The 18,558-nt window shown below is 46.3% G+C and overlaps 1 protein-coding gene across 1 annotated transcript in view; it reads right to left on the bottom strand.

The window, feature by feature from the left end:
• Positions 1 to 7,792: 7,792 nt before the first annotated feature.
• LOC126418565 (cytochrome P450 4g15-like) overlaps positions 7,793 to 18,558 on the bottom strand; it is a 110,737-nt gene continuing 99,971 nt past the window's right edge. Inside the window, exon 6 of the mRNA XM_050085420.1 lies at positions 7,793 to 8,200. Within this exon, the coding sequence (XP_049941377.1) occupies positions 7,793 to 8,200 (408 nt within the window). The remainder of the gene's footprint in view (positions 8,201 to 18,558) is intronic.

The following is an 18,558-nucleotide window of genomic DNA, read 5'->3' as shown; positions in this document are numbered from 1 at the left end:
CCTTGCACTATAATTAATGACCAAATAAATATAAACAAAAACTACTTGATCATGTTAGCCACAAAAATAATAACAACAGAAATCTGAAACATAACCAGAGCGTACAATTACTGACTGTTACCCTCCCGCATTTTTCTCGTTCTCTCTCTCTCTCTCTCTCTCTCACACACACACACACACTCACACACACACACACACACACACACACACACACACACACACACATACACACACACACACAACCAAATATTCACTTACAAAAACGACGAGAGAGAAACACATAGCGACAGCTGGCAATGGCAACACTACATTCTGTAAACACACACATATTAAACACAGAATGAAAAGTGCAAGGGATGTGTTATTACAAATGCAGTTGAAGAAAAGCCGGAAATCGGCCAACTGGAGCATGGGGACCGAATGAACACATCTCCAGGACCACACATATGGACTAACAACACTGGAAATCGTAACACCAAACGATAATTTAACATCACCATATTTGAGCTACAATAGTTGTTTCTAATCTGAAAATGTGACGTATTCTAACTACTTCATCATACATTTATTATATGTATAATAAGAAACATGTATTACAGGCCACTGAAGATGCTTTACAAATAAAAGAAGCGAGAAGCGTTTGGAAAAGGAACAACTGCTATTTAATTAGTTGCATGGACGGAACGCGACTCCATGAAAATCGAAGAGTGATTAAAAGGCCACCTCTTTGTCGTATATATTGTCGCATTTTTGCATCTGCTTTTCGAAACTAGTATACGAAATTCTTAAAAAGCTTTTAATGTGAACGAAGTCCCCTCTTTTATTTCATTCAGTTGAATAGTGTTTCTTGGGAAGATAAATATGTCGCTGCTGTATCGATTTCTTCACCCAAACATTTCTATTTTTCTTAATTTTTGTTTGTCGTAACGATTTTTCTTCAGTGATAAATACGCAACAAAAGTGGTGGCTGCTCTATTTTCAACCACGACACTGTAAACTTTCGATTGCCTGTCTCACGGTGCAGCTCCAGTGTAAAGGCTTCTGCAAACACTTGCTGGAAGTTCCTGTAATTAACTTGCCGAAGTGACAAGCAGAAGTAAACTTGCGCAAGTTTTTCTCCTCACGTAAACATCTCGGTAAGTGCTTGCAGAAGCTACTTGCGTAAGCTAGTTGCTAGCGGAAACACGCCTTTAGTTTCGCTTGTGGCACTACGTCATCACCACGAGTCGTCAGTTGACACAAGAAAGCCGCTTGTGCAGGGCTTGAGACTTCGCACGCCACCACTGAAGCTCAGACCAGACGATGGAAGGTAGGTTTCAGCCAGGAGCCGCGTTCGTTCGACTATGACCAGATTGTCCATATGATCGTACGACCGATGAAGCTAAGCCACTGCAGACGAGTAACATCCGATACACGAGCGGCAACAGTCAGACGCGAGGCAGTTGAATTGAAGATTTGCCTGATGAGGCCGTTCCCAGTGACCAATGCAAACTACTTTGTAAGTAGGCTGTTTAGGTTCTTATATTGGTAACGCCACCACCATGTAGCGCTCTGTATGAAAATCTCTGGCTGTGCTGCGTGCAGTCTGTGGATGGTTTGCATTGTTGGAAGTCGCTATTGTAGTGTAGGGCAGTTGGCTATTAACAGCGCGTAGCGTTGCGCAGTTGGAGGTGAGCCGCCAGCAGTGGTGGATGTGGGGAAGTGAGATGGCGAATTTTTGAGAGCGGATGATATGGACATGTGTCCATCAGAAACAGTACATTTGTAAGAATGGATGTCATGAACTGCTATATATATTATGACTTTTGAACATTATTACGGTAAATACATTGTTTGTTCTTTATCAAAATCTTTCATTTGCTAACTATGCCTATCAGTAGTTAGTGCCTTCAGTAGTTTGAGTCTTTTATTTAGCTGGCAGTAGTGGCGCTCGCTGTATTGCAGTAGTTCGAGTAACGAAGATTTTTGTGAGGTAAGTGATTTGTGAAAGGTATAGTTTAATGTTAGTCAGGGCCATTCTTTTGTAGGGATTATTGAAAGTCAGATTCCGTTGCGCTAAAAATAACGTGTGTCAGTTTAAGCACAGTCATGTATAATTGCCCAAAGGGGACGTTTCAACTTTCAGTAGGTGTCTTTCGAAGGCTCGACGATTAATAGAGAATGCGCTTAGAAAAATGAATACTGTGTACTGACTTGGCAGAAAATGCTAAGAAATTTTGGTCTTATGTCAAAGCGGTAGGTGGATCAAAGCAAAATGTCCAGACACTCTGTGACCAAAACAGAGCTGAAACAGAGGATGACAGACTAAAGGCCGAAATACTAAATGTCTTTTTCCAAAGCTGTTTCACAGAGGAAGACTGCACTGTAGTTCCTTCTCTAGATTGTCACACAGATGACAAAATGGTAGATATCGAAATAGACGACAGAGGGATAGAGAAACAATTAAAATCGCTCAAAAGAGGAAAGGCCACTGGACCTGATAGGATACCAGTTCGATTTCACACAGAGTACGCGAAGGAACTTGCCCCCCTTCTTGCAGGTCTCTAGAAGAGCGTAGCGTTCCAAAGGATTGGAAAAGGGCACAGGTCATCCCCGTTTTCAATAAGGGACGTCGAGCAGATGTGCAGAACTACAGACCTATATCTCTAACGTCTATCAGTTGTAGAATTTTGGAACACGTGTTATGTTCGAGTATAATGACTTTTCTGGAGACTAGAAATCTACTCTGTAGGAATCAGCATGGGTTTCGAAAAAGACGATCGCGTCTTTTTGTCCACGAGACTCAGAGGGCCATAGACACGGGTTCCCAGGTAGATGCCGTGTTTCTTGACTTCTGCAAGGCGTTCGATACAGTTCCCCACGGTCGTTTAATGAACAAAGTAAGAGCATATGGACTATCAGACCAATCGTGTGATTGGATTGAAGTGTTCCTAGATAACAGAATGCAGCATGTCATTCTCAATGGAGAGAAGTCTTCCGAAGTAAGAGTGATTTCAGGTGTGCCGCAGGGGAGTGTCGTAGGACCGTTGCTATTCACATTATACATAAATGACCTTGTGGATAACATCGGAAGTTCACTGAGGCTTTTTGCGGATGATGCTGTGGTATATCGAGAGGTTGTAACAATGGAAAATTGTACTGAAATGCAGGAGGATCTGCAGCGAATTGACGCATGGTGCAGGGAATGGCAATTGGATCTCAGTGTAGACAAGTGTAATGTGCTGCGAATACATAGAAAGAAAGATCCTTTATCATTTAGCTACAATATAGCAGGTCAGCAACTGGAAGCAGTTAATTCCATAAATTATTTGGGAGTACGCATTAGGAGTGATTTAAAATGGAATGATCATATAAAGTTGATCGTCGGTAAAGCAGATGCCACACTGAGATTCATTGGAAGAATCCTAAGGAAATGAAATCCGAAAACAAAGGAAGTAGGTTACAGTACGCTTGTTCGCCCACTGCTTGAATACTGCTCAGCTGTGTGGGATCCATACCAGATAGGGTTGATAGAAGAGAGAGAGAAGATCCAACGGCGAGCAGCGCGCTTCGTTACGGGATCATTTAGTAATCACGAAAGCGTTACGGAGATGATAGATAAACTCCAGTGGAAGACTCTGCAGGAGAGACGCTCAGTAGCTCGGTACGGGCTTTTGTTGAAGTCTCGAGAACATACCTTCACCGAGGAGTCAAGCAGTATATTGCTCCTCCCTACGTATATCTCGCGAAGAGACCATGAGGATAAAATCAGAGAGATTAGAGCCTACACAGAGGCATACCGACAATCCTTCTTTCCACGAACAATACGAGACTGGAATAGAAGCGAGAACCGATAACGGTACTCAAGGTACCCTCCGCCACACACCGTCAGGTGGCTTGCGGAGTATGGATTTAGATGTAGATACTAAATGGAGATTGCTGCAAAAAGGCGCTGAAACTGACAAGCCTGATGATTTTGACATTAGACTGAAATGTATGTGCTTGCTAAACAACGTCGTAATTGATAAGGAGGGGGAAGAACCAGCAGCTCCATTCACTTGCCAGCTGACACAATCGACAAAAAGATAAGCTTCTGCGGCGAAAACTGTGGTGTCAGTGCAGCGTGTTCAAGCAGAGAAAAATATATGGCGTTCTTTCGCTCACCTGAAGTGCACGAATGTAAGCGCTCTTGAGTACTTTAGAGAATACGTAAGGTGAACTTATAGTTTAAGGTGTTCTCAATTTTGATTTTAAATAAAGATTCTACAATTTTTTAAAGTATTTCTGAATCGATCTTCAATGTACAAAAAGAGCACAGAATTCAACGGAATACTAAAAAAAAGTAAAAATATGTGTTTTTTCGAAGATCTGCACTTTTGTCTCACCACGCCACACTAAGAAGACCTCATACACGTAGTCAAGACAGGACTGTCGAGCGTCTTTAAGTTCTTCTCAATTTTGCTTTTAAATACTTTGCGCGAAAAAATATTTTGGCAATGCATTTTTTGGTGTTCGACAGAGAATTATCTGCTCAATTATCAGAATGTTTAGTTTTTTATGCTGATGCAGTGTGTTCTTTTCAGGCCATTAAAACGGAGTGTCACTTCGACACAGAACAGCATTTCCGACACCTTCTGCTTATTGCTTTTAATCGAGGTGTCAAAGCTACAAAAGCTGCCCGAGAGATTTGTGGAGTCTTACGACAGCTCATAAATGGTGTAAGCAATTTAAAGACGCAGTTTTGCTCTAAAAAACATGCATGATCTTCCACGAATTGCTTGGTCGGAACAAAAACTTGAATGCGGAAATTCGCGTCCAAAAAATGCAATGACTCGACAACGCCAACCAACAAAAACGAGCTGATCGGCGGGCGACGGCATTTTTAGGCAACACGACAACGGCGTCACTTCGCCAAGGAAGCGATTCTAACTCTGGGCTGGGAAGTGCTGCCACATCCTCCGTATTCTCCCGACTTGAAGCCCGCGGAAATCCATCTGCTCCGATTCCTGTCGAATGTATTGCTTGGTGTTTCGCTCCATAATGACGTGGAACTGGACGATTTCTTCGAGTGAAAACCAGGTGATTTTTACCGTCGAGGCATTAAACAGCTTGTTCGATGTTGGTAATAATAAGGAGCCTATGGCATTGGTGGCCGGGAGACCCCTTGCGGGGCGGTTCGGCCGCCGCTCCACAAGTTCTTTAACGCCACCACGGCGACTTGCGAGTGAATGAGGATGAAATGATGATGAAAGACACACAACATCCAGTCATCTCGAGGCAGACCCCGCCGGGAATCGAACCCGGGAACCGAGAACGCTACCGCAAGACCACGAGCCGCGGACGTTCGATGTTGGTAAGAAGTTGTAAACAACAGAGAATACACCATTGATAGATTTGTTGTTATTTTTTCATTTATTTATGCAAATACTTGAACTTCAAAAACAAAAAACACCAGAACTTAAGGGCCAAACTAATACACTGTACGACGTGTAATACACATACAGTAACTCTGACCACACAGTGTTATGTCTTTTGCTACATTATATTGGCGATTTAGCTTAGCTTCCACACTCATGTCCGCAGTTTTCAACCACAGTTTCCTTTGTAAGTCGCGGTGGTAATATCTATATCTTGCATGTTCCACAGTGACCTGTTCTCATCCACAGAGTCTATAAACTTCCCTATTCCACAGTTGATAATTAAGTGCGAAACACGTCCAGGCGCAAGCAACGACAGGCACTTTCTTGTAACGACTACGTCCGACTAATCCCATTCCATTGGAATCCGTCCGTCAGACGGCCGCATACAGCCGTACACGGCCGTCTCGGTCGTGTGCAATGGACGGTTTTTTTTCTTTCTTCTTTATTGTTATTTTAACACTTTATACATAGGTAGGCTGGCAGCAGCAATACTACGCCGCTCTTCGGCCACAGATAATACATTTATAACAAGTGGAAACATCGAAAAACGAAACAACACGGTGGATAGGCAACAGTAGACACACAAATTTAAAAATACATGAAGTCGTTCACAAGTGCAACGTCCAAAGAAAAATGTTCAGCGCTCGGGCACTAACAGAGACGACAGAAACAGCACACGTGAATGAAGGAGCACAAATGACGAAACACTGAATCACTAACACGGTGGCACACACAGAAACTGGCAACGATCTCCGGCGCGCGAATGTTCACTTTACATGTGCGAGTCCGAGGGCCTGCCAAAAGGTGAAAAGGTGGGGGAGGAGGGAGAGGGGAGGGTGCCAGTGGCAGAGGAGATGGGAGGGGGAGGAGAGAAGGTAGGGGGTAGGGGAATCCTGGGGAGGAGGGGGGAAGGAAGGGAGGAGGGAGAGAAGGCAGAGAGGGTGCCCTAAGGAAAAAACACAGGGTGCGGAAGGGAAGGATCAAAGTTGGTAGGAGGGGTAGATGGAGAGGATGAGGGCATGATCAGGGAGGGGGAGTTGGTGGAAGCCACCTTGGGCGAGGGTATGGAGAGTGGAGAGATGGAGAGCAGGTGGGACATGGGAATACAGGCGGTGCAGAGGATGGGGGTGGGAAAGGATGGAAGAGACAAGTGGGTGAGGGGGATCAAGTTTACGGCAGGTGTAGAGGATCCGTATCCGTTCGAGGAAAAGCAGAAGGTGCGGGAATGGAATAAGGTCATACAGGATCCGCGTGGGGCAGGGGAGACGGATGCAATAGGCGAGGCGGAGCGCACGGCGTTCTAGGATTTGAAGGGATTTGTAAAAGGTTGGAGGGGCGGAGATCCGTGCAGGGTGGGTGTAGCAGAGGATAGGGCAGATGAGGGATTTATGGGTGTGGAGGAAGGTGAAGGGGTCCAGACCCCATGTGCGGCCAGAAAGGAGCTCGAGGAGATGGAGGCGGGAGCGTGCCTCGACTTGGATTGTCCGCAGATGGGGGTCCAGGAGAGGCGACAGTCAAGGGTGATGCCAAGGTACTTGAGGGTGGGGGTGAGGGTGATAGGACGGCCATAAATGGTGATATAGAAGTCGAGGAGACGGAAGGAAGGGGTGGTTTTGCCTACATTGATCGCCTGGGTCTTGGAAGGATTGACCTCGAGCAATCACTGGTTGCACCAAGGGGTGAACCAGTCAAGGTGAGATTGGAGAAGGTGTTTGGGAGCGCTGCAGGGTGGGGGCGAGGGCAAGGAAGGCGGTGTCATTGGCGTACTGGAGAAGGCAGACGGGTGGGTGGAGGCGGTGGCATGTCCACTGTATACAGAAGGTAGAGAAGAAGGGAGAGGACAGAACCTTGGGGCACACCAGCGGAGGGGTAGAAGGTGTAGGAATCCGTGTTATGGATTGTGGCATAGGAAGGACGTTGGGAAAGAAAGGACCCGATCAGACAGACTTAGTGGATAGGAAGGGCGAAGGTTTGGAGCTTGAAGAGGAGACTGGAATGCTATACACGGTCGTAAGCACGCTCCAGGTCGAGGGAGAGGAAGATAGCGGTTTGACAGGAGTTGAGTTGTTCGGAGAGGAGATAAGTGAGGTGAAGGAGAAGGTCGACGTCAGAGAAGGAAGGTCGAAAGCTACACTGGGTAGCAGGAAGGAGGTGGTGCTGGCGGAGATGCTGATGGATGCTTTGGGTAAGGATGGATTCCAGGACCCTGCTGAAGAGCAAGGTAAGGCTGATGGGACGGTAGGAGGAGACAGCGGATGGCGGTTTGTTGGGTTGCAATGGACGCGTGCGAGGGCAGCTATATGTCTCGGGATTTAGTCGGCCGTGTGCGGTCGTGGTCGCTCAGCCTCACAGTCTCGGGAGATCCGAGCCTCGAGCACAGGAGGGGGAGTCACTCAGGTCCTGGGCAAGAATCTGAGACGCACGGCGCGCAGCGGGCGCTGCACTACCGAGACGGAGATGCGCTCCAGCTCCTGCCTGGAGGATACCGGCAGCACCTGGAAGCGCCGCAGCAGCGTGGCGAGCAGCGCAGACATCAGCAGCAGCGCGTAGCGGCCTCCGGGGCAGTTGCGGCGTCCCGCGCCGAACGGCACGTAGCTGTAAGGGTGGCGCTCGGCGCCGAGGAAGCGGTCCGGGTCGAAGTGGTGCGGTCGCGGGAAGTGGAGGGCGAGCCGATGCGTCAGGTAGGGCACCACCACCACAGAGCTGCCGCGGGGCGCCAGCAACCGGCCGCCCGACAGCCGCACCTCCTCGTCCAGCGCCCGCGGCAGCGCGAAGATCACCGGGAACAGGCGCATCGTCTCCTGCAAGCACACACACACTCTCAGTCTTGCACAGTGACTCTACCTGTGAAGGGGACAGTGAAATATCTAGGGGTAACCTTGGATGAGAAGCTAACTTGGACCCCTCATATTAAGAGTATCTGCTTCAAGGCAAAAAGCACTTTAGTGAGAGTGATTACGTAGACTTTCCCGGCGTAATAAGTCTTGAAAGTCTCTTCGGGTTTGCTGCCGGTTACTAAAATCAACTTGACTCGATATTTCGGCGATCCAACTGGTCGCCATCTTCAGGAGAATGCTGCTTCTGCTGATGAGTCCCGCTGAGAACTGACGCCAGGTTGCAAATCGACGTCCTATATAGGCCACCGTTCAGTACACGGCGCATGCGCCGCCCATCACGATTTCTGCCTTCCAAAACAGGGAGGTGGCGCCGCCCTTAGTGAAACACTGCTGGCAACGATATATCGCAATCAAGGCCGCACCGAAGAACGTTCAGTTTTGATGCGAGATAATACAGGATTCCACATCTTGCTAAGAGGAAACCCATTGTCTCTGTTGATTAAATTATCAGCCAACTTAATTTCAATCGCATCTTTATAGACGCCCTCATTTAGGCAGTGTTCTGCTACCGCCGATTTTTCCAGCTGTTGTAGCCTCGTATGACGGCGATGTTCCACACACCTGTCATACACTGTGCGAATCGAACAGCCAATGTAAGCTTTCCCACACTGACACGGAATTTTGTACACACCGGGTTTCCTAAGCCCCAAATCATCTTTCACAGAGCCGAGCAGAGCCCTTATCTTAGACGGTGGACGGAACACACTCTTAATGTTAAAATTCCTTAAAATTGTCCAATGTTAAACAATAAGCCTCCAGCATAAGGAAGAAAGGCCACAGATCTATGTTCCTCTTCAGAACACTGCCTAAATGAGGGACACAGTATGAAATTTGATGAAACTGTGGTAGTTGCCAACATTTCCGGTTTTTGGAACAGTGTCTATAGAGGTGCGATTGAAATTAGGTTGGCTGATAATTTAATCAACAGAGACAATGGGTTTCCTCTTAGCAAGATGTGGAATCCTGTATTATCTCGCATCAAAACTGAACGTTCTTCGGTGCGGCCTTGATTGCGATATATCGTTGCCAGCAGTGTTTCACTAAGGGCGGCGCCACCTCCCTGTCTTAGAAGGCAGAAACCGTGATGGGCGGCGCATGCGCCTTGTACTGAACGGTGGTCTATATAGGACGTCGATTTGCAACCTGGCATCAGTTCTCAGCGGGACTCGTCAGCAGAAGCAGCATTTTCTTGAAGATGGCAACCAGTTGGATCGCCGAAATATCGAGTCAAGTTGATTTTAGGATCCGGCAGCAAACCCGAAGAGACTTTCAAGACTTTAGTGAGTAATAGGAGGGCTTGTGGCAAAAACTGGGGCCTAATCCCCAGGGGTATGCACTGGATATACACCACAGTGGTTAGACCTAGGATTTTCTATAGGGCTGTAGCGTGGTGGAAGAAGGTAGAACAGCGGGTTGCTGCTAAAGAGCTTGCTAAGGTGCAGAGATTGGCCTACTTAGTCATAACTGGCGGAATTGGCAGCACACCAACCGCTGGAATGCAAGCCATGCTGGATATACTCCACTTCACCTTTAGGTTAAGATGGAGGTAGCAGCTGGGGCATACAGACTTAAAACTGGCCAAAACTGGGTCTCATTTGGATATCTAGAATCACACACTAACATAGTGAGTGAGGTAAATATAGGTATGGCTGGGGAAATGCCCGCTGACTATATAATAACTCCGAAGTGCTTCGACAAGCCTTACAACAAATAATTGGAAGTAAGGAGCAGTGGGAGAAAACAGTTCGACACCGTACGGGGAACATCGTTTGGTTCACCGATGGGTCGAAAACAGATCAAGGCGTTGGGGCAGGGTTGTACGGGGTTCAGCCAAGACTGGAGAGTAGTATCTCTCTAGGGAAACTGACCTCTGTATTCCAAGTCGAAATTACTGCAATCAGGGCATGTGTGGAGGACAATATGAGTAGGTGCTACAATGATCGTAGCATCTACATCTATTCAGACAGCCAGCCAGCCCTGAAATAATTGGCAGCTCCTGCAACACGATCTAAGATTGTTGCAGATTGCCACAGGGCTCTGGTGGAGCTAGGGGGAAGCAATAGGGTGTACCTAGTGTGGGTCCCTGGCCATTCAGGGATCTATGGCAATGAGCAAGCCGATAGATTGGCTGGGATGGGGGCACAACTCCATTTATTGGACCGGAACCTGTCTTGGCAATCACCAAGGCTATGATCAAATTAGATCTACGTAACTGGCTTAGGAAACAGCACGTAGGATATTGGACCAAGTTCCATAAACAAAAACATGGTAAGGTAATGATGCCCAAGCCACGTTTTAAAAGAAACTCTGTAATCCTGGCATTGAACAGGAAAGAGATTAAATTCATGACTGGACTGATGACCGGCCATGGGAATTTCAAAAAACACCTACACAAAATGGGTATAATGGAAGAGGACCCTAAATGTAGGATCTGTGATGAGGGTAAAGGAACTGCAGCACATCTAATCTTTGAATGCATGGCATTGGAGAGTAAAAAATACAGAATCTTCGGGACAACTAGACCTGAAGAAATTGTGTGTAATAAAAAACTGGTAGAGGGACTCCTTGCACTATTTAAGGGCACTGGTTGGCTTTACTAGATATACAGGGAGTGATACCGCACAGTAAGCCTAGTTTCGGTACGGGCAGTGGCGGGTTAGCCCTAAGCTGTTTTAGCTCTCCTGTTAGAATCAAATCAATCAAATCAAATCTTGCACAGTGGCGGTGAGTTCAAAATTTTCCCATTCTGGTACAATGTGATGGCCTACAGCCGTTTGACTTACAGGTGTAGTAATCATAACTAAATTGAATTTAATACTTACACATGGTGAGTCACAAACTATTGCCACCTACAATAACTCCGAAAGAATGATAGTAGCTGAAACGTTTGTGGGACAAATGTTGCATGGGACAGCGAGGGCCATAATATGAAGTTCGTTTTTTGTTGCCAGGTTGGGTCGCCTCAGAGATAAGAAGGTAAACTTTGTTTTTTTTAAATGGGATGCTATAGTTTGGTACATATTGCTGATAGCAGCTGTCGAGAAGAATCAAATGTTTCAAGTGGCTCTGAGCGCTATGGGACTTAACTTCTGAGGTCATCAATCCCCTAGAACTTAGAACTACTTAAACCTAACTAACCTAAGGACATCACATACATTCATGCCCGAGGCAGGATTCGAACCTGCGACCGTAGCGGTCGCGCGGTTCCAGACGGTAGCGCCTAGAACCGCTCGGCCACCCCGGCCAGCGGAGAAGAATCCAATGATGTGTAACAGTCAGATCTTTGAAGGTCAACGAAGGTCAAAAAGGTGGCATGAACGTCCGTGTACAGAAGGTGTTCGAAGTGATGGCCAATTGGTATCAATGCAGTCCTGCAATCTTCTTACCACGGATTGAGTAGTATTCCTTATCACTTCGGCATTTATCGACGCACATGCTCCGACAATTCTCTCTTGTATATCGAGCAAATAGTAAATATTCGCCGAATACAGTGTAACCATTTAACGTGCCATTGACATGTAAACACCATTCTACGGTTGCGCAATACAACACTAATAGGAACGGTAAGACTAGTACCGTCGAATCAAGCGAATGTGAATTATGTATTTCCTTGAAGAACAAGTCGATATGCTTCTCATTTACAGAGAATGCCAACTAAATTCAGTGAGAGCTAGAGACTTATACCCTGAAATTTATCCTTAACGTACTCACCCTACACGACGTACATTTAAATATGTGTATGATAAATTGAGAACAACTGGATCTTTAATGTATCGGAAACATATCCGGCAAATGAAAGTTACTAACGAGGAAACGGAAATTGGTCCTCTTGCCACTGTGTTTCGAGATCCTTATATTAGTGTCAAATCACAAGGGGATCTGGCATGAGCCAGATTAGTGTTGTTCGTGTTCTGCATCACTATAAATATTATCCTTACCATATCAGTCTCCACCAAGAATTAACTGCTACGAATTGTATGCTTCGCATTGAATTCTACCGGTGGACTCAGGTTCAGATTCAGAGGGATGACACATTTATTAATTCAATTTTTATTTACTGACGAGACTACATTCACGAACCATGGAAATGTTAATTTGCATAACATGCATTATTGGGCAACTGAAAATCCATATTGCCTGTGGCAAGTTGCACACCAAAAACCGTGATCGGTGAATGTATGGTGTAGGATTCTGGAGGACAGAATTATAGGCCCCTATTTCATCGAAGGAAATCATAATGGTAAGAAGTACATGATATTCCTGCAAGAAATATTACGTATGTTATTGAAAGAAATACCTTTAGGAACAAGGAACAGAATGTGGTGTCAACACGACGGGCGTCGGGCACATTTTTCGCTGATAACTAGAAATGAGCTGCAGAGACAATAACCGAATCGTTGGATTGGACGCCGAGGAGCTGCATCGTGGCCGGCTCGTTCGCCAGGCTTTTCGTTGATCCGTTCACTGATTTTATTTTATTACAGAGGTTAGCCGGTAGACCATTTGGCTATGGGACTCATTCGTGAACCACTGCTCGGAAATCATTCACACTCACCCATAAATCAATAGAGAACCTAAGCGCTACCGGTATTTTTATGTGTCCCTTCCCGCCGACCCTCTGACTGCTGCGGACAAGTGTTTATCACATAACTTACGTGTCTCTTTCTGTGCTATAATTTGCTAAATATCTCTTTAACTGTTTATGGAATATGACGACTGGTAAGACCACATGATTCCCGATGCGCAAGGACGGAAATGGGCACGTCGCACGAGACCATCCACCGTAGATAAAAACCAATAACTCGAGACCGAAATCAGATACCGTTCTGCTCTCAATTATGAATAAAATTTCGATATCTTATCTACATTTCATTCACAGTAATATGTGAGAAAAAAACAATACGCAAAGTTTACAAAGTACATTTTTACCTCCGTAAACTAACTTCACGGCCGGCCAAGGCGTGCGAAACTCCACGGGTGCGTCGTGTGCAGGCCGCATGCGGGCTACGGTTGACACTGTCCTCTTTGGAAGTACCCGGGACAGCGCGAAATTTTACTGAGTATTGCGGTGTGGCACTTTCCAGTCGGCACAACTCTCTTCGTGTCGGCAGAATCGTGGTGTCAGCGCTGTTTACTCTTCGCTATTTGTTCGTAATATGAAGAAAATGTACAGTTCCAGTGACTGTTTGCAGAAAAAGAGGTGGTCTAGCGATCTATTGTTACAAATCTTTAGAAACGAATGGGAATGGCAGAAGAGACGGATGAGAATTCTCAATATACAGGGTGGCGCGCGATAAGTCACCTGATTTGTTTCATGTTGACAAGATTTGTAATTCATTGATGTAGAAGTAAAGAATACAGCTTGGAAATGTAACCTAATGAATCACATGTTCAATATGACTTCCGTTTTGGTTTACAACGTTTTAAAGTCTTTCACGTGCGTTTGTGACGACTCTCCGACACAAATCTTCTGTAATGGCGCGGCATAACTCCACAATGATGGCCCTAAGTTGCACTGCATTTTCGGGTTCCCTGTGGTACACCTTCTCTTTAAGGAACCTCCAAAGGCTGAAGTCACATAGGTTAATGTCCGGGCTGTGGAGAGGCCATCCCTCCTCCAGCATAATGTTCTGGAAATCTGTTTGACAATACCCTAAGATCAAGTCTTTCGTGTAGGAAATCAAGCACAACGTTGTCAGTATGGGGGTGTGTTCCATCCTACATGAAACATCGTGTCTGCAATGGAAGACATGAGGCCATGAGTTGAGGAAAGTAATGGTTTTGCAGCATGTGTAAATAGCGTACACTGGTTACTGTATCATCGAAGAAGGACAGACCGATGATTCCATGGCTTGACATCGCGACCCAAACGCACATTTTCTCCCTCTGTGGATTATTTGTGGAGGTTCACGTGCCCAGAATCGAACATTCTGTTTCTTTACAACACCGTTTACGTAAAAATAAGCTTCATCAGAAAATCTTCTGCTGTATAGCACTGCCTCTTGGTTTTGATCGATTGCCCACCTTGGAAACTGCAGTCTCCGCTCCTTATCTCTCGCAGCGAGCTTATGCGCCACAGTCATCTTGTAAGGATATAAGCGAAGGTCGGATTGAATAATTCTTTGTACAGATTGGCCTGTAATTCCCAACTCGGCACCGACTCTTCTTGCTGATTTACTCGGACTACGAGTCAAAGCCACTCGAACTGCTTCAATGTTTGGCGGCGAACTACAGTACGTGCATGTGGCCGCTGACACCTTCAAATTTTTGATGTAATCTGCGTATTGTCTGTGGGCTGGGAGCCCACTGTGTGCCGAAATGAGCACGAAACCTTCTCTGTGTCAATGTAACGCTGTTAGTCGCCGCGAACAGTAACACAATCTTCGTCTTTTCTGCGACGGTCAACCGTCCTTTGTGCGCCATCGCGCCAAACTGAAATGACGGCCTCACAACGGAAGCGATGAACTCTCAACGACATCTGGCGTAATTTCCATGAACTTCACGAAGTTGAGCGCACAATTTCAAAGCTCTTGCCCCAGTAGTACACCTGTAGATCCAAAATTCAATCGAGTGACTTATCGTGCGCCACTCTGTATATTAAGCAGCCGCATAAAAGACGAGTACTGCACATTTATTATGAAGCGACGTTACAATACCATGGAGAAAGAATTTGAAGACGTGGTTGGCAATCAAAGAGCAAAAAATTACAACGATCCTCAGACGGAATTCATTGTCTATACACAAAGAAGCAATTTGTGCTGTATTTGCACGCCTGAAGTACTGAAAACATTGGTGGTATGGATGGTGAAATTTCTGAAGCGCAAGCATTATTCCACTGTCACTTGCTACAGTTTTCGATGGAACTAAACGAAGAGTATGGAGACTTTATATACTGAAGAGCCAGAGAAACTGCTACACCTGCCTAATATTGTGTAGGGCCCCCCTAGAGCACGCCGAAATGCCGCAACACGTGACACCATGAATCCTGCAGGGCTGTCTCGGGGTGGACATCTCCTTTGAGCCACGCGCAGAGTGACTCGCAGTTTGAGGCGCGATGTCACGGATTGCGCGGCCCTTCCCGCCGGAGTTTCAAGTCCTCCCTCGGGCATGGGTGTGTGTGTTGTTCTTAGCATAAGTTAGTTTAAGTTAGTGTAAGTAGTGTATAAGTCTAGGAACCGATGACCTCAGCAGTTTGGTCCCTTACGAGTTCACACTCGGGACACAGGATCTCCTCTGAACAGCATGTTGCAAGCATCCCAGATATTTTCAATAATGTTCATGTCTGGGGCGTTTGGTGGCCAGAGGAAGTGTTTAAACTCACAAGAGTGTTCCTGAACCCACTCTGTAGCAATTAGGAACATGTGGGGTGTCACATTGTCCTGATGGAATTGCCCAAGTCCGTCAGAATGCACAATGGACACGAATGGATGCAAGTGATCAGTCAGGATGCTTACGTACGTGTGACCTGTCAGATTCGTGTCTACACGTATCAGGCGTCCCACATCACTCCATCTGCACAAGCCCCAAACCATTACAGGGCCTCCACCAGCTTGAACAGGCCCCTGCTGACATGCAGCGTCCATGAATTCATGAGGTTGTCTCAATAGCCGTACACGTCCATCCGCTCAATACAATATGACATGTGACTTGTCCGAACAGGCAAGATGTTACCAGTCATCAACAGTCCAATGTCGGTGTTGACGGGCCCAGGTGAGGCGTAAAGCTTCGTGTCGTGCAGTCATAAAGGGTACATGAGTTGGCCTTCGGCTCCGATGATATATCGTAGAATGGTTCCCACGCTGACACTTGTTGATGACCCAACATTTAAATCTTCAGCAATTTGCAGAAGTGTTGAACTTCTGTCACATTGAACGATTCTCTTCAGTAGTCGTTGGTTCTGTTCTTGCAGTATATTCTTTCGGCAGCAGCGATGTCGGAGATTTGATGCTTTAACGGATTCCTGACATTCACGGTACAATCGTGAAATGGTCGTACGGGAATATCCCCACTTCATCGCTACCTCGGAGATGCTGTGTCCCGTCCTTCATGCGACGAATATAACACCACGTTCAAACTCACTTAAGTCTTGATAACCTGCCATTGTAGCAGCAGTAACCGATGTAACAATTGTGCCAGACGCCTGGTGTCTTGCACAGGCGTTGCCGTATTCTGCCTGTTTACATATCTCTGTCTTTGAAAACGCATGCCTGCACCAGTTTCTTTGGCGCTTCATTGTACGTAGGTGTCCAGAATCTGGCCTACAGGTGTAGAACGTTCCACATACCACCAGTGAAAGCAACGACATACCACAGATAGATTGCGCCCAACACGTGCAGCAACACGGCAATATGTCCACTGAGCTTGCCGCAAGCCCATAATGTGTCCTGTTCATATGAATGAAGCCTTTCAATAAGAGTCCGTACACATTGATTGGCAGGGTTGTACCCTAGAGCGAATGTTGCACACAGTGTGCACCTCTGAGCTCAGCATAGTTATGCTTGCAGCATCGCAACAGAGGGAGCACAGGCAGAACTCCAAAGCGCCATCTGATCGAAGATGACAAATAAATCACTAACGCTACATCCCCTCAAGTATGCACACTGGTACCTCTGAACACAGTCCTTGAGGGTGTTGTAATTTTTTCTGGCGTTGTATATCGGTCTTCAAATTTCTCGACTAACTTTCAGGGAATAAAGTACGTGGTGCATTCAAGTTCTAAGGCCTCCGATTTTTTTTTCTAATTAGCTACTCACCCGAAATCGATGAAACTGGCGTTACTTCTCGACGTAATCGCCCTGCAGACGTACACATTTTTCACAACGCTGACGCCATGATTCCATGGTAGTGGCGAAGGCTTCTTTAGGAGTCTGTTTTGACCATTGGAAAATTGCTGAGGCAATAGCAGCACGGCTGGTGAATGTGCGGCCACGGAGAGTGTCTTTCATTGTTGGAAAAAGCCAAAAGTCACTAGGAGCCAGGTCAGGTGAGTAGGGAGCATGAGGAATCACTTCAAAGTTGTTATCACGAAGAAACTGTTGCGTAACGTTAGCTCAATGTGCGGGTGCGTTGTCTTGGTGAAACAGCACACGCGCAGCGCTTCCCGGACATTTTTGTTGCAGTGCAGGAAGGAATTTGTTCTTCAAAACATTTTCGTTGGATGCACCTGTTACCGTAGTGCCCTTTGGAACGCAATGGGTAAGGATTACGCCCTCACTGTCCCAGAACGTGGACACCATCATTTTTTCGGCACTGGCGGTTACCCGAAATTTTTTTGGTGGCGGTGAATCTGTGTGCTTCCATTGAGCTGACTGGCGCTTTGTTTCTGGATTGAAAAATGGCATCCACGTCTCATCCATTGTCACAACCGATGAAAAGAAAGTCCTATTCATGCTGTCGTTGCGCATCAACATTGCTTGGCAACATGCCACACGAGTAGCCATGTGGTCGTCCGTCAGCATTCGTGGCACCCACCTGGATGACACTTTTCGCATTTTCAGGTCGTCATACAGGATTGTGTGCACAGAACCCACAGAAATGCCAACTCTGGAGGCGATCTGTTCAACAGTCATTTGGCGATCCCCCAAAACAATTCTCTCCACTTTCTCGATCATGTCGTCAGACCGGCTTGTGCGAGCCCGAGGTTGTTTCGGTTTGTTGTCACACAATGTTCTGCCTTCATTAAACTGTCGCACCCACGAACGCACTTTCGACACATCCACAACTGCATCACCACATGTCTCCTTCAACTGTCGATGAATTTCAATTGGTTTCACACCACGCAAATTCAGAAAACGAATTATTTCATGCTGTTCAAGTAAGGAAAACGTCGCCATTTAAAATATTTAAAACAGTTCTCATTCTCGCCGCTGGCAGTAAAATAGCATCTGCCGTACGGTGCTGCCATCTCTGGAACGTATTGACAATGAACGCGGCCTCATTTTAAAACAATTCGCATGTGTGTATCTCTTTCCAGTCCAGAGAAAAAAAATCGGAGGCCTTAGAACTTGAATGCACCTCGTAGAATAAAGAGTGAGTCGTGTGAGGGCTTCCCCACGTGGACAGACTGGCGGTCTGACAGGCTGCAAAGAGCGTTCCAGCGAAGGTAAAGGTGGACCTTATTTGCTGCCACCAAAAGATTGGACATCATTCGCGAGTCCACAGGTAGAAGTGGCAAGCCACAGGAAATCGAGTGAGGCAGAACAGTAATGAAAATACCCTCCACTCAGGGCGTATTCGAGATCATTTTTCCATACAAGTGACAT

This window comes from Schistocerca serialis, chromosome 1 (assembly GCF_023864345.2).
Source record: "Schistocerca serialis cubense isolate TAMUIC-IGC-003099 chromosome 1, iqSchSeri2.2, whole genome shotgun sequence".
NCBI lineage: Eukaryota > Metazoa > Arthropoda > Insecta > Orthoptera > Acrididae > Schistocerca > Schistocerca serialis.
Note: the sequence above shows the minus strand (reverse complement) of the source record. Positions and strands in the feature narration are given on the sequence as shown.